Source organism: Leuciscus leuciscus (assembly GCF_965113295.1).
Source record: "Leuciscus leuciscus genome assembly, chromosome: 4".
Taxonomy (NCBI): Eukaryota; Metazoa; Chordata; class Actinopteri; order Cypriniformes; family Leuciscidae; genus Leuciscus; species Leuciscus leuciscus.
The window spans coordinates 11,640,420-11,667,354 of NC_138728.1; the positions used below are offsets into that span (position 1 = coordinate 11,640,420).

The 26,935-nt window shown below is 38.0% G+C and overlaps 3 protein-coding genes across 4 annotated transcripts; all 3 read right to left on the bottom strand.

Annotated features, from left to right (window-relative positions):
• Positions 1 to 3,282: 3,282 nt before the first annotated feature.
• LOC309496636 (uncharacterized protein) lies at positions 3,283 to 7,640 on the bottom strand. Its single transcript, XM_082166704.1, has 6 exons — positions 7,204 to 7,640; positions 6,839 to 6,901; positions 6,250 to 6,408; positions 4,724 to 4,771; positions 4,536 to 4,610; positions 3,283 to 4,451 (listed from the first exon to the last, which is right to left on the bottom strand). Exons 1-6 carry the CDS (start codon positions 7,357 to 7,359, stop codon positions 4,332 to 4,334), a joined length of 621 nt encoding a protein of 206 aa, XP_082022830.1. The 5' UTR covers positions 7,360 to 7,640; the 3' UTR covers positions 3,283 to 4,331.
• A 6,493-nt stretch (positions 7,641 to 14,133) lies between these two features.
• ifng1 (interferon gamma 1) lies at positions 14,134 to 16,544 on the bottom strand. Of its 2 annotated transcripts, none has more exons than XM_082166173.1 (4): positions 16,022 to 16,544; positions 15,511 to 15,576; positions 15,114 to 15,317; positions 14,134 to 14,494 (listed from the first exon to the last, which is right to left on the bottom strand). In XM_082166173.1, exons 1-4 carry the CDS (start codon positions 16,148 to 16,150, stop codon positions 14,357 to 14,359), a joined length of 537 nt encoding a protein of 178 aa, XP_082022299.1. In that variant the 5' UTR covers positions 16,151 to 16,544; the 3' UTR covers positions 14,134 to 14,356. The 2 variants fall into 2 exon arrangements, with proteins under 2 accessions (XP_082022299.1, XP_082022298.1); XM_082166172.1 differs by having other exon boundaries at positions 15,499 to 15,576; positions 16,022 to 16,464.
• A 4,255-nt stretch (positions 16,545 to 20,799) lies between these two features.
• Positions 20,800 to 23,820, bottom strand: ifng1r (interferon gamma related). Its single transcript, XM_082167137.1, has 4 exons — positions 22,389 to 23,820; positions 22,079 to 22,141; positions 21,772 to 21,990; positions 20,800 to 21,624 (listed from the first exon to the last, which is right to left on the bottom strand). The coding sequence occupies exons 1-4, from the start codon at positions 22,527 to 22,529 to the stop codon at positions 21,517 to 21,519; spliced, it is 531 nt and encodes a 176-aa protein (XP_082023263.1). The 5' UTR covers positions 22,530 to 23,820; the 3' UTR covers positions 20,800 to 21,516.
• Positions 23,821 to 26,935: the final 3,115 nt, after the last annotated feature.

Genomic DNA, 26,935 nt, shown 5'->3' on the forward strand with positions numbered 1-26,935 from the left:
ACAACATGAGCAAGCAAAACATTAAAGGGCCCCTATTATGCAAAATTCACTTTTACATGGTGTTTGAACATAAATGTGTGTTGGCAGTGTGTGAGCAAAACCACCCTAGAATGATAAAAATCCACCCAGTGGTTTTTTTACAGTCTCAATAAATCATAAGCACTGTCTCAGAATGAGCTGTTCTAAGATTCTATGCAATGTGACGTAGAATTGCACAGGCCCCTCCCACGACTGTTGATTGACACTGCAGATTGAGCATAGACCCACCCTGAGTGAGCTGGACACAGAGTCCGCCATTGTTTTGACGCTTGAGCAGCTGTAGACAAGAATGTCTCCTAAGCGATTGAGGTGTGTTGTTGTTGGATGTAAGAATGAACATTGCAGTCTTCATTTACTCTCGTTGTTACTCGAGGATGGATCTGTACCAACTGTTCGTGATCCAGCTTATAGTCTCCGGAGCAATAGGCCTGACGTTACTGACCACGGCAGAAATGAAAGTGAGAGCGCGCACTTTATGACAGCTCATCGAATAGTTTTATGGATTCACAGTGTACCAGTTTATTAAGCACAGACTGAAAAGGTGTGTATATATTTGTTTACTGTTAGTTGTAGTGAGTGTTTTGTGTACTTCGCTGTGTATGTTCCATGCTAATGAAAGGGAGAGAGAGAGTTTTGGATAAGACTTAAATGCTCACATCTTATACTGTGTTTATTTAGCTGCTCTTACAGTGATTTTCTGGAGTAAAACTAACGCTTCATCTTCTTTTGTGTCATGTACAATAAACTTAATTGAACTCATCAGTATATTTTGGTTATCATTCGGACGAGGTCTGCTACAGCAGGCTTGTATTATAGTGGATAAAAGCAGATGACAAATAAGTTATAACCATAATTAAGCTAAACTATACCTGTTCAATCTCCATACAGCATATATTCTCTGGCTCTGTGGGCATTATTGTCCGACTCCGAGTCAAAATGAACACCGCTACTTAGAGTTTCTGTTTTGATATTATCAGATGAGAATGTCCTGGCTCTTAGCGCAAGCTCGTGAGGCTCCGCCCCCTGGGCCGGCAGCAGCAGTTCATTTGCATTTAAAGGGATACACACTAAAACGGCGCGTTTTTCTGAGCCCCAAAAAATGTCAATTTAAACATGCTGTAAAAAAATATCTGTTGGCTATTTTGAGCTAAAACTTCACATGCATACTCTGGGGACATCAGAGACTTATTTTACATCTTGTGAAAAGGGTCATAATAGGTGCCCTTTAAAAGAATTTAATTAACTTGAACAAGCACATCACTACTGGAGCATTTGTTTGACTAAAAAAAATAATCGAATCTTCTAACTAAATATAATGTATTCCAGTGATTCATAATTGGTGATGATTCAGAAAGGAGGGGGAAACAATGCTTATTAAAAATTATAAAATGTAACAATCATGCTTATTTAGAACAGCAAAATACATATAGGCCCATATAGGGAGGCGAAAATGAAAATATCTTTAGTTGTTGTGCATCCTGTCAAACTCTATGGTGAATGTGATTGTACCTGTTCCTGGATCAAAATCTTTGTTGATCCTGGAACAACATTCCAATTAATCAGATTTGAGGGTCAAGTTTACAGTTTATGTCAAGTTTAGGTTTAAAACTCTATGGTATTGTGATGTTACAGTTTTTCTCACTTTTCTCTGAACAGTTTGTTTCTTGTTCACATCAGATTTGAATTTCGTATTGATTTAAAGGGATGGTTCGGAGTAAAATCACCCTAGGGTCCTTTGCACCATGACCTCGAGCCAACTTTACCAAAATTACCCCACTAATAATGCTCAGAATGGTACCAAACTTCTACAGTAGTACAAATAGGTTCTGTACTCATAAAACGAGGCATTGGGAAGTTTGTAAGTACATCAAGAGTTTATTTAAATCACACTTGCCTGATAGCTAATGCTACCGCTAACCCGGTCGTCAAGGTCACTTCAGTGACTTGGGAAAAGCACGTAAAAATCCTGGCAAAAAGCGATGCATAACGATCTAGAGTAACGACGCCCAGTTCCAGGAATGCACTAATATTTTGTTGGTAGTACCAGTTTGCAACAATTATTAGTTAACACTAAGTTGTCAACACTTCGGAAAAAAATTATAAAAAATGTTGGATATACTGGCATATATTCTGGGATACACATACTGGGATATATTCTGCCAGGACTTTTACATGCTTTTCCCAAATTACTGAAGTGACCTCGACGATCGGGTTAGCGGTAGCATTAGCCATCAGGCAAGTGTTATTTAAATAAACTCCTAATGTACTTACAAACTTTCCAATGCCTCGTTTCATGAGTACAGAACCTATTTGTACTACTGTATAAGTTTGGTACAATTCTGGGCATTATTAGTGGGGTAATTTACAAGATACAACCTAGGTTCCCTTAGCGCCTGCACTAAGCCATTCGGCTGATATCTCTAAATAAGCTCTAACTTTAATAATGTTCGACCAAGGGAAAAAAGGCTTCTGGGGGGTGTTTGGCTGAAAATTCACAGTTCCTTGTCATGATGGAAGAGCAATACAATATGCCAGAATGTGTGGTTTTAGGGGAAGACATAATAGAATGTAAAAGAACAAGCAACTGAGTTTTTTAGTTTACATGTAACTTGATTGGGAAGATTGTGATTCCTATTTCATTAAGCCATTTTACATTTACTGTAAATTAATCATTTGAAACAATCCACTTATTATGTACATACGTTTTTACATTGTACTTACATTTATAAAATACTTGCATGTAATTACAGCTGTATTTAAATATAGAATGACACCGTTGACCCTTCCCTGACCCCTGAAACCACCCATAAACCTACCCATACCACTAAACCTGTACCTAACCATACCTGCATCCCACCTCAATAGCAGCACAAGCACTTTATTGACTTTTCCTAGTAAATTTTTAACTACTGCTGAAATATGTATCTAATAAGCTCAGTGATACACAAAAGCATTCAGTAAGACAAAACTGACGTTTTTGTATTACACATGAAATTTGTATATAAAACATATTTACATCAGTCCACTTTATTTTACAGTATGTGTACTTACAGTGTACCTAAAGTACTGGTTAATATAAGGTAACTACATAGGTTAAGGTTAGGATTAGGGGTAGGTTCAGAGTTAGTACCTAGTTATTACCAAGTTATTGTAATAACTATAATATGCACATATATGTACACGGGGAACAGGACTGTAAAATAATGTGCTACCAAAACATTTGAACATTTTAACCAGTGTGGCTTACACAAAGACAAAAACACTTTTTATTTTGGTGGCATTGGCCAATTTACTGACACAATAGGTTTTGAAGCATGAATTAAATGGTTTGGGTGAGTAACTACATTTTGCAGACATGCAATAGAGTCCAAGCAAACAGTTAAGCTTACAGCTTAGAGAATGTTAAAAGCAAAATGTTAAGAATATATATTTTTTTAATTGCCAAAGCGATTGAGAAAAACTTGAGAAAAAAAATTGAGATGCCAGCATGAAAAGGGTTGCATGACATGCCCTCATTCTAAAACAATTTAAAAAAAAAGACATTAGCTTATGTCATAGACTACATTAAATATGGGTTATGGGTTTGACATTTTGTTAAATAACCACTATCTTACCATCACTAAGTGTTTCACACACTAATGAGTGTCACATACACGGTTTGCTTTTAACTTGCATGAGTTTATGCATGCATGCCATCAGTCACAGGTGCATGAGTGCCAAATGCACAGGAGACAAACTGCAGTTCTGTTAGAGCTTGTAGTTGAAAGAAAGAAGGAAATGAGATAGATAGACATACAAACACACTTAAGCATATTCATGGACATAGATGTTGGAAAGGGTTTACTGAGCAGACAAATGAATAGAAAACAAGGAAAACATTTATCTTGTGTTTTCATTAACAAAAATATCTATACTTGGTTAGAAGAACTGATAAGAATGTAAATGTGTACCTTGAAATGCAAAGTAAGTCACTTTGGATAAAAGCGTCTGCCAAATGCATAAATGTAAATGTAAATGTAAATGGTCACCTGCGTTTACTGCAGTACACTCAATCTTTCACCGAAAGTACGTAAGCAATATGCATATAATGTTTAAATACTCATTACTTAAAAAAAAGCAAAAAAGATATTTGCACTAAAAGCATTAACAACTAAAATTCCATATTAGAAACAAAAGGTCAGAAAAATGTGGTCTCATTTAGAAGAGATAGCTTGTTATTCCATCCCTGCTTAAACTGTCACGTCTTAAAGTGATTGGGCAGAGATGTTACATAACACATTGTTGGCTGCAATTCATGGAACGCTATGCCTCTCCATATCATTCGTATTTTTCCGGAAGCCTTTTCCCCGCATGTAGAGATGGAGGGTTTTTAGCTCATCCATGACCCTCTCCTGGATATGCACATCACTGAGCTGCAAGTTGTGAAGATAGAGTTTATAACACACATACACACACACGGACAAGTTTAATCAGTCTTTCAATAGTTCAATACTTACCCTTTCATTGGCATTCTTCAGTTTTTGTAGCTGTAAGATAGCAAGCTGTTTTGCTTTCATTTTTTTCTCCGGAATCTGTATAGAAGAAGAAGTGTGTTTAAATTCCTTCTGAGTAAAATTGGCCATTATTTACTAATTATAATAATAAATAATATATATTTATTTAAAATATGTACAAGAATATTTACCTTTATGGATGAAGTTGCAGCCTTTTCATTTAGCTTAATACATTTGATCTGAAACAAGGAAGAGGGAGTAAAGAAATTAGTCAGTTGTTCAGTGCGGCCTAAGTGAATACCATAAGCTTAACCCTCTACTGCATAGCGTTGCCCCCAGGCAACGGAAAGTTTTCTTAAGCCCTGTGTTCAGTACATTTTTCTTTAAATGATTGCAACCAATTAGAATGTTTGAAAAAGTATCAAAGAACAGTCCAATAAGGTTTGGGAGTCACTATCAAGCACCATTTGAAGGCGGGACGTCCTTTTCTGACACATGGTCACAGGAGCACATGGTGTGAGATGAAAGCAAGATTATTTGCTTTAGTAATCATATTTAAAATGACATGAACTGTACATAAAAAATATGTGTGTGTGTATGAAGGTGTAGAGAAGCCTTTTGGCAGGTTTTGTGAATTTCTTTTTATTTTGCATGTTCACAAATTCAGTTTTTCTTTTTGTTGCCTCAGGGCAACGTTATGCGATAAGGGGTACTTTTCAAGGATGTCTTGGACAATACCTCACAATGGCAAATAATGTGTTACAAGTAGGGAAGATGTAGGGTTCCTGGGTGCACAGGAACACCCAAAGTCACCAAAGTGACACTAATGTGCAGCATCCACAGTCATGTTAGAACAGAAAGGGGCCATCTACAAACTGTTCCCACAAAGTTGGGAGCATGAAATTGTCCAAATTGTCTTGGAATGCTAAAGCATTAGGAGTTCCTTTCACTGGACCTAAGGGGCAAAGCCCAACCCCTGAAAAACAACCCCACACCATAATCCCCCCTCCACCAAACAACCCCACACCATAATCCCCCCTCCACCAAACAACCCCACACCATAATCCCCCCTCTACAAAACTTTACACTTGGCACAATGCAGTCAGGCAAGTACCGTTTTCCTGCCAAACCCAGACTCGTCCATTGGATTGCCAGTCAGAGTTATTTAAGTGTTTTTCCCTTTTTACTTAAATGATTTCTTGACATTTTTTAATAAATTTTTTTATTTTTGTATTGCTCTCTGAGAATTGTATAATGATCATTTTCTCTATGATTCTTTACCATTGTTGCATAACGTTGCCCTCAGGCAACAAAAAAATATTTTGGGGTGGGGGGGTTGGGGGAGGGAAATTTTTCAATAAATCAATAAAATGTTCCCAAATGAGCCAGGAAATGATGTGAAATAATTTTTATCATGTGTCATCAAAATTCATGCAGTAGAGGGTTAAGAAATGGACTTTGTTTAGAAGCTAAAACAACATATTGGTTCGTAATGAGGTAAAATGCTATATTGCTAACCCTGATGGCCAGCATGAGGCAAGAATGAACGTCAAAGCTGGTGAAGTTCTGCTAGTTAACTGCTGTTACCCATTACCCATTTTTTTAATACTCTTTATATTTTCCCTTTAAGATATAGCTATGTGATATAATCACTCAAAGGCACAGTGATGTAACATGACATGGTTTAATATCTATTCTGAAAACAGAATGTGCTAACCTTATAAACACAGCTTCTGAGTTGATCCAAAACGTGTATAAGCTCGCGATGGTAGTCAATGCCATCTTTGAGATGGACAGATGACGTCTTCTCTGTCTCAACGAGAACCTTTTGAAATAGGTCGATGATTTCCAGCAGGACACAGCTGTGAAGATTTTTCTGATGAATGAAAAAGATACAGCTCAGTTCACATGAAATGTGTGAAACCGGATGCCACCAGAATTGTAGATGGCATGATAGTATACAGATAAAAGTTTCCACGTATTGGAATTAAGTCATATATTGTGAAGCTAAAAGACTGAAATATGTGACATATGACATAAAAATCCGTTTTTTATAGGTTTATCAAGATTGTTGCTCAAATTCATGGGGCCTGGGACAACATTTGAATGGGTTGGGCTTCTTTTATGGGTTAAGGCCCAATTGTGTATCATATAGGACCTGATTGAGCCCCACCTCATAACACGGCCCCAGATTAATTTCATTACATTCATATTACTTTTGTAACGATTTTTTCATTCAGTAACTGGATTTATGCACCACTGAATATGAGAGTATGATATACGATAACTTATAATATGCCTCTTACCCTTTTCCGTATTTTGTCAAAGGATTCGTGCTTCAGGAGGATCTTCTCACCTTCTGCAGATACCTAAGAGGATCATTCAAACCATTATATATTGAAAGATTCAAAGGCTCCAGGGCATTTTAAAAAAAAAACATTATATATTGAAAGATTCAAAGGCTCCAGGGCATTTTCAAAAAAACTTGTTAGTAAACTGATTCTTCACATGAACACCTGACTTTTCTTATCTAGTTGCAGCCCTTTGTTGTCACGCAAGATTATTTCCATGGCCATTTCATTCTCGCTTTGTACTGATTTCATCATGTGCATGCAGTTATTTGGCAATTTGAGTTCTAACACAAGACTTATAGTAGGATCAGAGTACTCACCACCTCTTTGCTGACTTGCTCGGCTATTTTCTCCACTATGATCAGATCAAAACAAGGTCCCTCTTTGATGCAGTTTTCATTTTGGAATATCGTGCATTCGTGTATCGGAATGCCAAGAATTAGGATCGGAACAAAATATTGCAAAGCACTAGCCATATTCTGTCCCCAAATGACTAAATGAATGTTTCTGAATGGAGGTCCTGTTGATACACCTGTCTCATTCTGTTGTTCCTTCTTTTGCCTTCGCTCTGGTCCTCACCTTTCTATTTATTCTAGTTTCCTGGTGACGTCAGCGTTGTCCTTTCCTGCTTTTCTACCTTACCCGTTCAGATCAAACGATGATGTCAGACTGCCGAACCGTAACGTAATCCATGTTGGGTTATGTATCCAGTGGGGATCATGTCTGGGCTTAGATTGTCACTGCAGAATGCAAGGTTTTCTGACAGCTTCATGATTTTCGAGGGAGCTTAAATAAAAGAAAGTCACCACAAAATTGTAATACAACTCTATAACGAGGTCATGACATTTATGCGGCTCGAGGATGTCCCAGATTCTAAATCTCTACGCAAACCACAGTCTTGGTCAAGGAAAGTTCATTGCCAACATAAATGGCACCATAATAATGATACTTACACAAAATTAGAAATAATTTAATATTGAATTTGCATGTTTGAGATGCTAAGGCTAGACTAACAATCACTCTGAACAGAAATGGAACAAGATGACTGATCATCTGATAAGGAGATAAGGGGTCACCAACGGAAACTTAGGGGGAATTGAAATCTAGGCCACTTTCCAACATCTCATCTCAATCTTTTTTGTTTTTGAGGTCAAACGAGGCTTTGGTTATTACTTTGTCATGTAATAACTTCATTTTATTTCAACAGACTTTCTCTTGTTGTTATACGATGGTTCAGTTGAATCTGTCTTGGAATCTGTCTCACAACCAACAATTTAGCCACTAATAAAGTTTTTAAAAGTTAGTGTACTTGGTAATTAAACTCAAAGCTTGAGATGAAATATGAGATGTGACATAAAAAACAATGAAAAATCAAGGTAAAGATCACTTGTGAACATTTTAAATATTGCATCTTTTCAAATGATTTAACTCTATTTAGGGATAAAAATTGCTAGCTATGAAATTAGCCTTGGGAAGACAAAGACGTCAGCTATTTTATTTTAAAAATCAGCAACATTTCCACTACGTAAATGTAAGAAACACAATACATAATTTTAAATGTTTTCGCAAATTAAATTATAATGGAAATGTTTCAGAATGAATTCTCCAGTGATACAAGTAGGTCAACTTGTTAGTGGACAAATTAAATAAATATTATTTTATTTATTTAAGTCTTATTTCTTCGGTTAACACAGCAAATTCCAACTAAACTTTCGATTATGTCTACTTGCCCTTAAAAATGAATTTCCAAAAAGCAACACACTGTAAGATGTGGCGTGCAATCCCCACACCCAAGGAATTTCCAACTTCTGCTGTCATGCACTCAGCATATATTAAATGAGAGAAGACAAAGGAATATAGGGTTAGGGTTGGAGAGGGGAGGGGGGGAGGGGAGGGGAGGGGAAGGGGGGATTTCCAGAGAAATTGTGTTTGTCTTATCCTCACTTCATCAGCGTTTACCCTGTTTCTTTGAAATGTAGGTAGATGTAAACAGGAAGCAGTTTGAGCAGCTTAAAAATGAAAGGAATCTCAACTTCTCCTTTATGTACACACATCATAAATCAAGGCTCACTGGGTTAAGTTACATCCCAGCCATAAACCATGATTTGCTGTTTATATATATATGTATATATAATTTTCATTTTCATTCATTTGATTGGACAAAACTCTGAGTAGTGCAGGATGAGTCATCAATATTGTTTGGTCAGTTTCTGCAAGAGAAAGACTGTCAATTTGAAATGTCTATTCAATCAATCTTTAGTCAATATTTACAAGTATCGTACACTAGCATATACATGACCTCAGAGTTAACACACATGGACTGAAAGCCACAAAAGCCTTCTTTACAGGATCATATTTCTATTTTTTCCTGTCTTCTCGGTCAAATGACTGTGGCGAGCAGGACGAGGACGAGGGCCGTGGGAGAACGGCGCGAGGCCGGTGGCGTGGCCTCCTTTTTCCCATAACAACATACCTTGCTCCAATGACTTTAACATGCTGCAGACACTATGAATTAATATATAGACACAAGGGTTGCACGTGTTTGCCTACATGGTGCTACAATATAAAGGTGTTGCATAGCTTCAGTGCTATACGGCAACAGGCAAAAAAAATTACGAGTCAGTTTCTAGGTTTATGTTGACACCCCAGTTACAAACTCCATTTATAACACATTATTTCACACTACTTTAAAAAATAACACTGTGACAACTTTGCAAATGTATTAAACAAGAAAAACGAGAGAGAGAAAAAAGTATATTGCATAAGTATTTCTACCCTAAACTCTTACAGTACTTAGTACTTTACAGCTTCAAGTATTTTGGGGTATATGACAAGCTTTGCACATCTGCATTTTTTTGCCATTCTTTTCCTGTCAGGTTGGATGGGGACCATTGGTGGACAGACATTTTCATGTTTCTCCAGAGCTGTTCGATTGGGTTCAAGTCCGAGCTCAAGGACATTCACAGAGTTGTTCATAAGCCACTCCATTTTTTTACTCTTAGGGTCATTCTCCTGTTGGAAGTTGAACCTATTAAGGCTATCTCTATATTTTGCTGCATTGAGCTTTCCTTCGACCCTGACGAGCGCCCCAGTCCCTGTCGCTGAAAAACACCCCCAGAGCATGATGCTGCTACCACCACACTTTAATGTTGGGAGGGTATTGTGCAGGTGAAAAGCAGTGCTTGGTTTCCTCCATGATGCTTGGAACTGAGGTTCATCAGACCAGAAAATCTTGTTTCTCACAGTCAGAGAGAGTCCTTTAGGTGCTTTTTTTTGTGCAAATTCCAAGTGGGTTTTCGTGAGTCTTCACTGAGGAGAGGCTTGAGTCTGGCCACACTGCCATAAAGCCTGGATCAGTGGAGTGTTGCAGTGATGTTTGTCCTTCTGTAAATTTGTCCATCTCCATATATGATCAAGGACCTCACATAGAGTGACAATCAGCTTCTTGATTCTCTAACCAAGGTCTTCTCCATTGTTCAGTTGGGCCAGGAGGCCCGCTCTAGGAAGAGTTCCAAACTTCTTCCATTAAGGATTATGGAGGATACTTGCTTCCATGAACCTTCAATGCAGCATTTTTTTTTCGTAGTCTTTCCTAGTTCTGTGTCTTGACACAATCCTGTCAATGAGCTCTACATGTTAAGGATCTGTGAAGGAGGACTCAAATGCAGGATGACAATTAACAGCTTTATTGACAAACAGATGACACGACGAGGTGGGAGAAGGTAGCAATCCAAACAATAGGTAGAGATGAGACAATGACAACAGCAGAGCAGCAGATGTAATGAGGTGTCCGTAGGCTGGAGTGTAGATATGGCAGAACAGAGTGAGACCAGAGGTAACCAGCTAAAGCCAGACAGGAACTTCTTACAGCTTGGCGCTCAGGTATCTCAGGCTCAGAACAGGACTGCTTGCTGGACAGGACTTGGACAGAACTGGAACAGGGAAACAAGACAGAGCCAATGGCAGTAACCAGAGCACTAACAAACTTCTACAACAAAACACTAACGATTTAAGAGGAACGATACTGAGACACAGTAATACTCTGAGGTACAACATTTAACAAACTGGCAAACACAAGAGGGAAAGAGCAAACATATAAAGGGAGCAAAGAACATGAGGAACAGGTGAGCACACTCAGACAAACAAGGACTTAACGAGGAGACAGGTGCTAACACTCAAACAAGGACTCAACTAAACAAGGGGGCGTGGTAACGGGAAACAAGGAGGAAGGGACAGAGGAGCACATGGCAAACACAAACAAAGACACAGCCATGTGTTTAAGCACAACATAAACATAGATACATTAAACAGAGACAACACAGACAACGCTGCCAGGGCAGAACCCTGACACTACAGGCAGTTATTTTGACTTCATGGCTTGGTTTTTGCTCTGATATGCATATTCAGCTATTAAAGATAAAGAAGAAGCTATTAGACCTTTTATTGAGCGGTGTGACTTTTCTAAATCATACCTATTCAATTGAATTTTCCACAGGTTTAATTGAAGTGTAGGAACTTCTCAAAGTTGATCCAAGCAAAATTGGCCTAAGCTAAGTTTCAAGTGTCCCAGAAAAGGGTACCAATACTTATACAATGTATTCATTTCAGTTTTTAATTTTTAATGCATTTGCAAAGTTAACACAATTTAAAGGGATAGTTCACTTTGAAATTAATTTTTGGTATGTTTTAGCTTACCTCAAGGACATCCAAGATGTAGGTGTCTTTTTTTCCGCAGTAGTTTCAATTTTTATCTTTTTAGGTCAAACCGTTCTTGTCTGTCAGTCAAATAATGCAGGTCTATGGTCACGGTCTCAAAACACATGCACAGAGTCCAAATTAAAACAATTCCCCGTCGTCCAAATTAAACAATTCCCCATCGTAAGTACACATTGATGGCCTAAGACACGAAACGAGCGGTTTGTGTGAGAAAACGAACAGTATTTATATCGTTTTTACCACTTATACGCAGCCATGTCGAAGTGCTCTGATCTGACGTGTGCGCAGACTGGTGCATAGACATATATACACTAGATGTCGCCTTGTCTACGGCAGTTCATTGAACGAATGTCTTTAAGGCGACATCTAGTGTATATATCTATGCACCAGTCTGCGTACACGTCAGATCAGATCACTTCGACATGGCTGCGTATAAGTGGTAAAAACGATATAAATACTGTTCGTTTTCTCACACAAACCGCTCGTTTCGTGTCTTAGGCCATCAATGTGTACTTACGATGGGGAATTGTTTAATTTGGACGACGGGGAATTGTTTTAATTTGGACTCAGTGCATGTGTTTTGAGACCGTGACCATAGACCTGCATTATGACTGACAGACAAGAACGGTTTGACCTAAAAATATAAAAATTGAAACTACTGCTGAAAAAAAGACACCTACATCTTGGATGCCCTTGAGGTAAGCTAAAACATACCAAAAATTTATTTCAAAGTGAACTATCCCTTTAAAGCAGTTTAGCAAAAGGCTGCAACACAACAAAATGTGTGTGTGTGGGGGGGGGGTGATTAAAGCAACTCATATGTGAATAAAGATTGTGCATATGAGTTGCTTTTGAAATAGAACCCGTCAGCATAAACCTCGAAATTTACCCTGTTGCTCAGACATTTTGGAAAGTCTGTTGCCGTATAGCACTGTGGGGAAGCTATGCAACACCTTTATATTTAAGCACCATGAAAACAATCATATATATTGCTGCTATACAGATGCATGCAAATGAGTGTGCATTTATTTGTCCATTACTTTAAAAAGGAAATGAAAATGACATTGTATAATATTTAGTAGTGCATTTTGTTTTGTGCATCTGTGAGAACCTTTGATACTGTTAACCTCATTAAAGTGAAATAAACTGGCTGGACCGCAGACAGTGCTGTCTGCAGCGTTTTTCGAAACTGTGGTGAGAGCTGGCATGTGCTGAAATGGGTAGTTTCATGACTCTTAAAGCAAAAGGCAAAACATTTTTATCATGCTTAGATCCATGAGGTTTTCTGTGCAAAGTGCAAATGACATCTCTTGACAGCAGTAAATCATGGATGCTGTTCAAGTGTGAGTATGACTGTTATCTATACTCTCATTCTGCCGGTTTGTGGTTAATGCATCACAAACAGTTAAAACCCCATTGCTGAGAAATAACACTTGCATCATCATTTCTTCTATAGTGAAAGATGGTCCTCAGTGTAAGGTGCTGATATCATCACCCAGCATTTAAGCTTAAATAGCATAACTGGTCAACTTGCTTTAAAAAAAAAAAAGACCATGCTGGTTGACCAGCTTCAAGTTTTGCAGGTGAAGTGCATGGTTATGCTGTCCAGCAGTTAGACCAGCACCAAACCATAAATAGTATAAGCCAGCTGGAAGCAGCATGAAAATTCACTGTGTCACATGCTAATTGTTAACTTGAACAGTGTCCGCAAAATTTACAAAGACCGGCCACTTTCCCCACCCACTTGACAAGATAAGGGCTCTATTTTCCTGGCAGGCAAACAATACATAATGAAACCTTAAATGAATTAATTGTTTGTGGTGTGTAGTTGCAATGTGAACGACAAGCTTTGCTTACATAAACAGATGGGGCCAAACCTGTTTAATGACTTTTTTTCTTTTTTTTTTGGCCTGGAATTCCCGTAAGTTTTGTATAAGAGTAGTATTATATTTCACACGCAGGTAGGTCACTTGACAGTCTTTTAAATAGAAATAAAATAATGAAGGAAGAGAGTGTGCTATGTTAACATTACCACGAGCGGATTAGTCTTAAAAGGTATTCTGCAAAAAAATGATTATTTTCTCAAAATTTACTTCCCTTATCTAATCAATTTTAACCAATGAATGTCAAGTTTTTCTTTTTTTTTGTGTGTTTTTTGCTTGAAAAGTGTGAATGGTCTGCTGTCTTTAAAAATGGCACTTGGTTTGATATTTGTATCTCATACAATGACATTCTCACATCTTTAAGTGCGACATAAGTGTCCTTTTCCTCAGGGCTTCCCTATATGTGTCGACTTTGGTGTTCAAACGTGTAATATGATGATGAAGTCATGATTTATTTAGCTTTTAGTGGCACTTTAGTCTGTAATGTGACATTCAGAGACGTGTGGGCTAAGTCAAATTTCAATCAATGAAACTGATGACAAAGAGTTTCAAATCCTGTGGAAGGACAGGAGACATTACTGTGTCAAATAGAAACATGTCTTGGCATGTAGACTGGCATATCTTATGAAGTCAATTAAATCAGCACAAGCATTATTAAAAACAAATATTTTATTTAGTCATAGACCTTACAACTTTTGCTATGCAACTAGCAAGTAGTTTACAGTGATTTTTTCAAATAAATAAGAACAAATAAATACTGTCAGTTTTTGAACAATTATCTCTTGCGCACAATGTGTGCACAACATAAGCTTTATAAATAGAATAAATAATAACACTGATTTTCCACCATTCTTTAAATAATGATCAAGATCTACTAAGACTTCTGCCTCTTGATGCTTTTGGCCTGTCGTCTCCTGCGGTCTTTATTCTTCAGGTTTCTCATCTGTGTTGCTTCTCTGTAGACACGCTTGAGCTCAAACAAGGCTTTGCGCTGGACGATCGGGTCATTTTCCTGCAATTGCAAAGCATTTAATCAGTGATATGTCTTTATAATGGCAGGCATCAATGGCAATGGCAATGGCAGTGAAATTTACACTCTAATTTGTATGTTTTTTTAATTTTATCAAGCAGTATCTAGCAAATTTAGTGTGCATTGTAATGGAAAACGTAGTTTCAAAAAGCCTGGCCCAAGAACCTTGATTACGAAATATATAATAAATATAGCGAAATATTAAATGTTTCAAATGTGATGGATAAAATGTAGTGGCAATATGAGGCAAATATTCCTGCCACTTTTTAGCTGTGCTAATTTTGTGCAGATTTTCTTGATTGTCCCAATGCTCATGGTCCAAAATGAATACAAATGGAAGTAAAAATCTGCTTTGGTGAGTATTGTCCCAAAATTTACCCACCAGTTGATGGTAAGATTTCAAGGAACAATATATATATAAAACATTTAAATATTACTTTATATCTGTTATTGTTTTATGACCAGTTCGTTTAGGGCCAGTAAAATTGATAAGATATGAAAAAGCATACTTTTATATATCTATATATAGCTCTGAAGTTTTGATGTTCAGTGCTTCCTGGTGTCAAGTTAGGTTTCACAGAATCTGAAACTGTCATCTCACCTTAATCGCCCATAGGGTTTCTGCATATGTCTTGAGCTCTGCACTTTTGCCTGGGAAGTAGTTTTCTTGCAGTTTTTTCAGATGCTCTTGAACATGTGCCAGTCTTTCCTTTGTAGATTCATCCAGGCTCTCGTTCTGCATGCGAGTGAATATCCTACTGTATGTGTCCATAATGATGCTCATCAGTAGATTCTGTTCACTTTCCTGCCACACAAAAACAACACACATGAGCACAATGTGCAGTCAACACAGGATATCCCATACAGGATGTATCAAAACAATATACCCTTTGGTTTAGAAAGGCTACACTGGTATCTTTTCGATATTTTAGATCACAAAGGTGCAAATACCAAGCAATTCTGCCTTTTTGAAAGAGGCTATTTACCTCAAGATTCACCTTTAAGTCTTTCAGGACCCGCAGGAAGATAGGGTGTGCGTTGTGTATCTCACGGTCATCTTTTATCTGGAAGAAATGAAAAGGTCATCGTTTATATTGGTTACTGTTTTAGACTTCAGAAGTCATTTTGAACTCTTATCTCTTCTCACTTAATCAGATGAATGTGTCTATTATTATTAGCATCTGAAACCCAAACTCAACCTACAGACCAGACATTTTCCACCATGCAAGAAAGGCCCATATGTAGGAGTTTCAGTCTCAATGGATGGTAGACTATACTTCCTGGTTTGTATTATACTACCTCTTAACCATCCAATTTCAGTAAAACTTGACTAGTTTGTAAAGCCAGCTTATTCAAAACTGTTTGCGGCCCATCTTTGAATATCTTGCAGGCCGTATCCTGGAACAGTACACCTTTATCTATCCCTATTAGTTAACTTTTTGAACTCTTTTTTTTTCACTTCCTGCCTATGATGTGACATATGAAGGAAATTCGAAGCGGTCTACTTACATAGTACGCTTTCAGCTCATCAATGTTCTTGTCCAGGTTCTCCGGGACGCTGGCCTCGGCATATGTCATCCATCCCAAAGTCATCAAACATACTCCCCAGACAAAGGCCATCATGTGTTGCGCAATCATAGTCCTTGTTAGTTTCAGGTGTTCGCTGAAGTTTGACTTGTATTCCTATCTTTTAAAAGTTGAAATTGCCTTTGACACCGTTGAGCGACACCCGACTGTTCTCGTGTCCTGGTGATGGTCTGAATGCATCTGTTCAAGTGAATGGGGTATTTATAGTTATGTGTGAGAGCAAGCGAGCGAGCGAGCTGTGATCTAGGTGTGAAGTTGTGTGGCTTTTACAGCCGAAGTTTCCTATAAATCACAATGCACCATGATACTGTTTTGCACCATTGAGCCCACCACTCATCTTCTCAGCTGGAATCCCGTGGATGCCACTGGGCGGGGCTGTTGGTGGTTTTGTGGTCTGGAATCTTTTTGGTGATTCAGTAAGGTGTTCGGGCCTCCTGGGCCTAAACGTCAATGCAGGTATGGCCACTCCAATGATGCGTGTGCATTAATTACTGCCAGTAGGGAAGGAAGTAGTAGCTTTTTCTTATCCTAGGGTTTAGAATAATGGCCTTGCACCAAATTTAGCAGCTTTTGAACTTATACCCACTTGCATAATTTTCTCCTCTTATTCCATTTTCAACTTCTACAAGCATTGGCATGCAATACACTTTTCACACAGCTCTTCTGTGCAATCTGACAGCTAGGAAATCACAAGTTTATGTTATTTTAGTTAAATGAGACTTTTGATGTTATAAATATAAGAGTGATTAACCTTGATGCTTTATCTCTTTTAGATGCAGCTGGTGGAAAAATTAACAAAAGTGGGCTGAAACATTCACTAGAAGTTCTTCAGAATCACACATGTGACCTGCCACATCCAGATGATGAAAAGAGATTATATAGATAAAGAAGGACCTTTTTGGCTTTCTGGTGTCAGAAGAACTGAGTTGCGCTGTTGCTCATAAGGAGATGCAACCAGCGTTTGAGGTTTTAACACTTCATCAGCTCAGCCTTTACACGCAGAGAAAGAGAGAGAGAGTGACAGAAAAAGAGAACAAGAGGAAGACAGACTCAAAAGTGATGAGTAGTGTGAGACAGGTACGGTTACGCAAAGAGGAAGCTACTTTCTTAGTAGGTCAGTTGAGGTGATGGTACATCTAGGTAAGAATATGTATCTAGGAAGGCCATCTGAAATCTGAAGAAGCGTGTCTTGACTTGGCTTAATTTCAGATTGCAGAATTGCAGATTTTTGTCATGATTAAGCTCCTCCAAACAATTTCGTTATGGTTAAACCAAAAACGTGAATAATAGAAAATCCCGCATGTACATGTACGTCATAAAAAGTAGGAAAAGTGTGACATGAACTCCTATAAGCCGTCACTCAGACACTCCGGACCTCAATGTCGGAGGTATGTCTAATTTTCCTGTACAGCGTCATAGGCGTGGTTGATTTTCCGCGGCTGTGGTTGTAGAGAGGTGTTACCCCAGACTCCTCATTATACATCATAGAGACCACGTGGAAACCTAAAAGGATATTCCTTCTAAGAACCGCTTACTTGTCATTTTTGTACGATTTCATTGTTGTTAATCATCAGCAAAAAACAACAACAACATATTTTGCCAAATATATTCAATCACCTCATTTTGAAGATTTACTGGGATTCTGAGTGTAAACCAATAGGATAATTAATTGTAGTGGTGGTGGTTGGATGGTTTATCAAAGATAAATTCTTATCATTCAAAATGTGTCCTTTAAGATGTGTTTTTTTTGTGTGTGTGAAAATTTTCCATTTGACAAGGACTTAAGATGCAGCAGGAGACTAAAGTGATCCATCACTAAGGATGTTTTAAACATCTGTTGACATATGAGGCTGTAACCAAATATTCAATAATGGAATTACATAGAAAAGACTTGAGGGTTATATAAAACAACATACATTTCATTACTTCATCACTATGCATTCCCTGGGGATCAAACCCATGACCTTAGTTATGCTAGTGCAGGGGTGTCCAATCCAGCTCATGGAGGGCCAAGTTTAGCTCCAACCAGCTCCAGCACACTTACCTGGAAAGCAAAGCCACTCCGGCAAGTGTAATGTCTGCTAACACTACAGTACGCAGGGAAGGAGATCACAGTTTTTTTTAATGGATGTGAATGGAGGAGAGGCTTCACTACGCTGAACAAACGCGACCAGCTGTCTACACGACATGACAGACCATTGCAAGTCTATTTGTCCTTCACAACAGAAGTAGCACAAGAGCTTGGAGTGCGTCCGAAATAGAATGTGGTATCAGTTTGTGGTTTTGTTGTGTTGTGTCACGCCGCTTGCAGTGTAGTATCACTGATTATAATGGGTTCTATTGTCTTTGTCTGGTCTAGAGTTGTGAAATAGCAGTGCCTGGCCACATGTTCTCAGTGCTCCACCTCTAAATCCTAGACCTCAAGCTTAAACCGACAAATTCCTTTGTCATGAACAACAAGGTACTGGATGCGACAGTTCATCTGGCACAGTGGAATCCCAGTTGTAGAGGGCTGGAAATTAAAATCCATGGCTTAGTGTGGATGTCAAAACCAAATTAACATAATACTTAACAATTAGTTAATAGTCATGTGCCTCAACAAGTAGTCATTACATAATTATACCTTTGTAAATCATTAGCTAATGATTCATTAAAGCAGACAACTGGAGGTTATGATACATGGCTTCGACCCATTCGAGTCACACATTAACACAATTATCTGTGCATTAGTTAAGCATGAATTAATGCATATAAGTGCATCCATATTGTAAAGTGTTACCATGTTTGCTCTTAAACATTAGTTTTGGATTGAACTATTTTTAGAGTTTACACCGAAAAAAATGCTTTTTTATAAAATAAAAAAAGTCCTGCACAACAGGTATGATTACGTTTATGGCACTTCTCATTCCTTTCTATGGTCTCCACAAACAGTGATTGACTGTCACACAACTCTGAATGACGTTCAGTGACGTCAAGGCTGTAATGGGATGGGTTATCAAGGCACACATGATCTAAGTTAGCCATTACGCTTTATCCTATGGTAGAGACACGGACCCTTGTATCTCCCAATAAATACCCTATACCTTTAAATTGGGCACTAGGCCTATTTGAGAGGACAGCCATAGTGGTGTCCGTACCATTGCACTCATTCAATCCCATAATGCACCGCAACAACGAGTGTACAACTGATGTACACTCAACGGCTAGAGAACACCCGTGCACTGTGAAGGTCATGCCGAATGAATTCCCGCATCTCGCCAGAAGATAGCACCCGCAGTGGATTCAATGTGGGTACAGTGTAATATCATACAGGTAAATAAGATTTATTAAGGTTTATACATGCTAGTTTCCCATGACAGAGTTAAAGAAATATATTTTCATTACTACTGGATCCACCAGTTTGCTAAGTTTCAAATATTTATTAAACAGCAAGCACAAACTATGCAAAAGCAGCAGCCCTTCCGGCGCACTCAGTGTCCGAATTTGCTTGCTCGTTTTCATTCACTCCATCAAGTGGAATTGAATTGAAAAAAAAGAAAAAGTGGACTATATTAGTAATGTTAATGTAAATTAGTAATGTAGGGAAGAGTGAATGAGGGTATTGGGGGATTTCGAACACAGCTTATCTGTTTCTAGTCAGTCTGAAGACTTTGATCAGCTGATTCAGGTGTGTTTAATTAAGGTTGGATCTAAACTCCTCAGGATAGTAGCCCTCCGGGACTTGGTATTGAGGAACAGTCCAGGTTTTGACGCTCCTGTGCTATAGGCCATGCTCTACTGTTTAAAGGGGTGGTTCAGGATTTTGGACATCGGACCTCATTTCCAAGTTAGCCTGGGTGTTATTTATCAGTGGAGACAGTTTTCAACATTTTTCATCCAGTCCTTCCAGTTGCATAGTTCGCCGGTGCTAGGCTAGCGCGAGTCAACAGTATCTGCTAGCCTGCCATTAAAAACAGTTATACTTTGTTCCCTGTATTTATTAGCACAGTCTACAGTAGCGGCAGAGTGATATTAAGTTGCCTAGGCAGCCGATAGAACATGACAATCACGCAAGTACGCAAGTGTGCAAGTAAGTGCAGTACTACTAACCGGAGCAAAGTAAAATTCCGCCGCTGCTGAGAAACTAGTTCCTGTAAATGTAATGCGATCATTGAGTAGCAAGAGTAGTTTGATTTCGAACATTATTCTCTCAACAGACATCGATAGTCTGGCGTTATAATTTATTTTCTTTTGGTGTACTGTGGAGTGGGTAAAACAGTTTTTAATGGCAGGCTAGCAGATACCGTTGACTCGCGCTAGCCTAGCACCGGCGAACTATGCAACTGGAAGGACTGGATGAAAAATGTTGAAAACTGTCTCCACTGATAAATAACACCCAGGCTAACTTGGAAATGAGGTCCGATGTCCAAAATCATGAACCACCCCTTTAAGCTACAGGAACACTTGTCTGTGGTTCTGGTTCAAACAATCAAATACAATTTTCTTTCACAGTTTAGACCTTGTTTGAATGACATTCACCCCTTAATGTGTCAAGTACTTGAGGATGGAATACATTATAGCCTACATGACTTTTAAAATCTGAAACACTAGGTATCATACACTTGCTGATTGTTCATACACTAAACAAATCAGATCACACACTACCAGACTTTTGAGTCATTCCAAACCCAATAACATGTAGAAACATTGCTAGGTGCCAGGGGCGTCAGACAGGGGGTAATAGTGGAACTGAGTAACAGGGGCCCTTGGCGAAGGGGGGGCCCCACAAAGATATATTGATATATATTGGTGTTGTGAGGGGCCCACCTCTTGGTTCTGTGACCGGGGCCCAACATTTGGTGCTACGCCCCTGGGTGTAGCATAACAAATGAAAATAATAATAAAATGGTCTAAAACCAGCTCAAAATATCAAACATGTTTGATATCCTCCTACATGCGCTACATAATTTTCTCTGAACTGACCAATATTTACAGACTGGCTCTGACTTTCAGCAACCAGCCTCAACTACTTTTAGACAGCAAATCGGCCAAAAATCTGTGCTAAAACCATGCAGTGTATTCCAGCCTTTATTTGAATATTTTTGTATTTTGTGTGCGTTTGAGTGTAATGTCATTTAAACGTACATTGTAAAGTTTGTTATTGAACAAGCCGAGCCGTAATTGAATGCAAAATAATTTTTATTGTTATTAACCATTTAGCCAGTGAAGCTCACAAAATATTTTAAGCAAATCCAGTTAGAAATCATGATTCCCCATTTCTGTACACTGTAAATGATGCAAACACACTTGCGATGAGAATAAGTTAGATTTTAAGTTATGGATGATGTAGTATAGTACATTATAAAGTAAAAAATAAATAATTATTTCCACATAATTTATAAATAAATAGGCCAATACAATAACAAAGCACATGTATACTAAATGAAAGACGGGACTTTTGGATCTTTTCCGTGGTGTTTTTCTGCTCGTTTAAACACCATAAGAAAGTCATTCAATGCTCCTTTTTGGATTGTTTCATTTTTCACCTGAGGGAGAACAAACATATGTATTAGATATCATATCATATATTAGATATCACATTGCTTGATATCATATTATATCATAAACAGCAATTCAACAACTAAAAATGTACACTTTTCACAATGAAGACAGGACTTTCTCTTTATGTTTACCTCAGTGTTCAATGTTCTGTTCATGTTCTGAAGCTGTCTCCATACTTCAAGTTCTGTACTGTAATTGTGTCTCAGGTTGTTCACCTTACTCATTACATATCCTAGACTATTTTGCACATCTTTCGTATCAGACTTCTCCTTCATGTCTTCGAACATATCTTCATAGATGTTCAGCATTCTTTCAAGCAACAGCGTCTGACAAGTGCAGGAAGCCATGGACTAAGAGAAACAAATATCATTAGCATGAAATATACAGAGGCATATATATCATTCAATAGCATTTTCATATTTTAGCCTTAAAACTTACATTCAGCTTGTCCAGATAAGAAGCAAAAACAGACTTTGCAACCCATTCTGTGCCACGTGTTTTCTAAAGAAAGTGAGCATAAAACAGCGATGTTATGAATGAATGTGCATCTTGTGAATCTTAACCCCAAATCTAAGATCAAAGTGTCACAAAGTTTATTGCGCAATATGTCTCTTCTTGCTAATATTAGCTGCAAGACCTAACTATAGCATACAGATATGAATAGGATTATAAGTGATTCATCTTGCATACGCAAACTGAATTGCTTTCAAACCCGCTGCAGAAGTTCATGACAGTAGATATCACTTACATAATATGTTTGCAGATGGGAGATATTTGTCTCAAGTGAATGGATCTTCTCGGACCGTCTAAATCTGAGCGAGTTGGTTGTCTGAAGAGATGCTATTAACAGAAGTCCACACATCAGCATCATGTTGAGCCAAGAATCCATTCCTTGTGTTCGTGTTTCAAGTGACTTTAAACAAGAGGTTGTGAACTGATGCTAGTCAGCAGGTGAGTGTTGATGATCGGAAAGTGGCCGGGGGTTTATATAGATGCACAACCAAAAAAGAGCAACGGTATGAAGGCGGCAGTGGATGCGCTTGGGGTTTGGGGTTTCTGTGGGCTACTTTTCTATGAAGGTTTCCTATCAAAGATGAGATGCTCTCAAGTGACGTCACGTCACTAATCCCATACCCCAGGAGCAACTCAAACAATTCACAAGGTCACAGTGGCCTTTCGAGAAAAGCCATGGTTTTCGGCTTTTCAGACTGTTAGAAACTGGGTTGGGGGTTTGTTGACATGCGCTCCCAATGAGTCAATAGCAAACCGAAAGTTTGTTCATTATCAGATATAATTTTTTGTTTTGTGTGAAATCGAAACTTCTTATCAGTCGTTATCAGCTGGGTTTATTTCCAACAACTATATCCAATGGCTATCTGTTTTCCATTTTTGTTTGTTTTTAATAATGCATGTGTGCACATATGTACCTGCATGAGTCTGCATATGTTGCATATGCATTTTTGACCACAAGTGTTTGTTTACATGTGAGAAAGTGCATATGTTGGCATATGCATATGTAGGCATATGCATATGTAGCTGTGTGTGTTTGGTGCTGCAAATGCATACTGAAAAACATTCTATGAATCAATTGCTAAATTATCACTATAAACATTTGATCCCATATGCATTACTTTGCATTGGTGGTTAATTTGTGGTGATGTAAAGTTTCTTAAGCTTCAACTTACTGCCTGTGGCCACATCGTTTTTTTCAGTTGAATTCCCCTTCAAAAATACTGTGGTGTAGCAACAAACATCAGTTCTCTGAATCTGAACCTCAGAAATCTTAAAACCATTGATTTAAATGAAATTGTGCATAGTATATACTGTGGTATGGATTGTGCATACAGTGCAGTACAGTGCAAGTTTCAGGAACTGTTTCTCCTATAAGTCTGGGAGTTCCTGTAGCTCAAACAGTGGAGCGTTAACAGTTTTAAGGTTGTGGGTTTGATTCTCAAGGAAGGCATAAACTGATAAAATGTGTACCTTGAATGCAATGTAGATTATTTGGATAAAAGTGTCTGCAAAATGCATTCAGCAGTTCAGCAGTTGCATACATGCTTGGCACATTGAAGTCTTGGTGCCCATGTGAGTGATATAGGTTTGAGTCTGACTTATAAAGGGATGTTTCCCAATCTCTCACTCTTCCAAATATATCCCTGTCCCTTCTCCATTGCAGAGCACTAAAATATGAAAAATAAAGTGATCTAAATTGACAATTTTATGGATGCTTTTTAGCCAGCAAGCTTTTAAATGACAGCTTTTATTCTTAAACTTTATTTATTTATTTTTAATTCAAAGTTTTACTTGTTTAAACATCTTTTTATATATATATTTACATTTGCCATTGGAAAAAGTGTCCCAATCAACCTGAATTCACTATGATGCACAAGACATAAGTGTTTATTGAATGTTGCCATGGTCGCAAGCCACCCAACAAACTAGAAACTAGTTGAGGTGAACTATGACTCAGCAAACTGAAATTTGCATCACTATCGCATATCATATTTATCCTTTTAGAACATTAAACATGTTAGTGGGTGTGGTTTTTATATCTAATAACTAATGGCCAACATGTTTGTTGTGTTATTAAAAGTATACCATTGATGTAAAGAAGTCCATTTCTGCAACATATTTAAAAAAAATGCTTTGGTAAATCAGAATAATGCCTAAGTCATGATTATAATATATAAATTGTAACTTTTTATCTTATAATTCTAAGTCCTAATCATGATTTTTCCTTCCATTCAAACCTGGGCTTCCATACAATGGGCACTTTTGGTAATATCTTTATGGCACTGTATGGTGTTTCTTTAGCTCAAACAGCAATGCATGGCACTCAAAACATCAAAGTTAAGGATTCAAGGATAAAATATTCAACTTCAATGCAATATGATGTATAAGTGACTTATGAAGTAATAAGTTATAAGACAAAAGTAATATTTCTATGGAACTGGTGGTTGATCTCTGATTTGCTTAATTTACATTTTACTTCCTGTGGCCAAAGTCTCTTTTTTTTTTTTTTTTTTTGTGGAATTCCCTCAGACATACTGTGGTGTGGAAACATCAGTTCTCTGAATCTGAACCTCAGAAATCATCTTAAACGAGCCTGTCTCTACACTTAAAACCACTGTGAATAAATGAGATAAATGGATTGGAAAGAATGAAAATGCTATCTGGCATCAGTAATTGGCATCACTGGGTGAAAGTGGCTGATTAAGATTTAAACAGCAGATGAAACTAATTTAAGGCTCCAGGATGTGTTACATTTGTCAGAAGGACTGTAAATGCAAGTAGTAGCAAAGTCATTCCTCGAAAGACAAAACTCATTTATAGAAGAGTGTAGGGTGACTCCGAACTAAATGCCACTTTTGAGTGAGTATATTTCTATGGTTTTAAGCCAGTTGTTTATCTTTTGCTGTAGTGTGTCAGTAGGAAATATCAGTTTACATGGCCAAACATTAATTTAGCCATTAATTGTAATAACCCAGCAAGATTTTTGTTTGCACAGTGAGTCTGACAACATCCGGTATGCCAACGCATTCACCACACAGAGATCTGATCTCACCATCTTACTTCATGCGTCTTGTAGACGTTTCCGCAGTTCTTCCACATTTAGTCTGTCTCAGTTTTTTCTGTTTCTTCATGTATCACAGATGGACTCAATGATGGTGACATTAGATCTCCATGTGGAGCATACCAACTGTTGTCAGACTCCTTGTGCATACAAAAATCTCACTATAGATACTTTTTTTTTTTTTTTTACATAATTATGATTGCATTATAATTTATAGGCCCACATACACTGCAGAACATTTAACATAACATTCAGAGGACAAAAAAAGACGTTTAGCTGAAAATCTTTAAACGTAAAATATCAAACCAAGAGGCATTTAGTTGCAGCCGTGTGATTGGCTAATTGGATTTTGCGTTAACGAGCAGTTGAACTTAAAGGGGTGGTAAAACACCTTTTTTCGAAGGCTTGATTGTGTTTGTGGGGTGCACTGTAACATGTGTTCATACTTAGTTTTTAAAAATTCGGATAATTTTTTACATATTTAACCATTATTCTACACTGCTCTGTCCCTCCTTGTAAAAACGGTCAGATGTTTTCCGGGTTCTATGAAGCCCCCCCCCCCTCAAAAATACGCAATGGGCTCAGATTGGTTAGCTGGCCCAGTGTGTTGTGATTTGCTAACCGCCAAGTGCATGTTGTTAGGAAACGTCACACCCCTTACCCTTACGGTAGTTTGTGCTTCGGTGTATTGTAAACAATGGCGTCAATATTGCCATACCAATTTGAGCCTGAATCAGACCCAGAGAATGTTAGTGGAGAGGATCGAGCAGAACCTGTTCAAGAACGGCTGTTAAAGGACGTTTCAGAATGATATGTTTTTTTTTTTTTTTTGACTGCAGATCTATTGTGATCGCTACTGACTATATGGCACTGTTACTTTTGTATTTTTAGAACGATTGTAGCCAAATATCTGTCGCCAGAACTATTAACCCAATACGAACACTAAACATTGGCTTTAACAGTAGCCAAATCAAACACAAAACCATGTTTAGCATGCCTGTAGATAAACAAGCATGTAGATAAACAATACATAAAAGCTATAATCAAAGAATAATTTACACTGATCACATAAACGACAACAACCACTAACATTCCAAGTTCGCTGCGCTGGTGATATTAAACAGAAGTTTGTATGTGTTTGTCGGATAAGTATGAATTAGCATTTAACAAACTGGTTTGTGGAGCCAAACAGCATTTGCCCTTCGTTTACTTCCTTGCTACAACGTGCAATTAACAATACATATGCAAACTATTCCAGGAAAACACATCAATGCAAAAATCATACTTACAGGTTGTGGCTCGTAAACAACAGCTTCTGTTTTTAAAGTTGAAACTGCTCCATCTTTCAGGACAAGCCGTTGTGCGAATCCTGCATTGAACTCGCGTAGATTGAGGAAGCTTTCCTCCGGAAAATGTGCAGCACAGAGAACGACATTTGGATTATAATTATGAGGGACCGAGTTAAAAGTAAATTGTAACCATTGCTCCCTAACTCCACCATCCTTAGAAAGACTGAACAAAGTGGACCTGCAATCTGGGTGAAAATAACAGCGTTTCGACGGCATGGCGGCAACGACACTCTACTACCACAACAACTCTTCTCCAAAGCAACATCAAATGGCTTCACCCCCTTTATTTATTGTGTTCCCAGAGGAGGGGTTTATGTAAATGTTGGGGTTAGTGATGTTGCTTACCCTGGAGGAATGTCTTGTAGTGCCTAC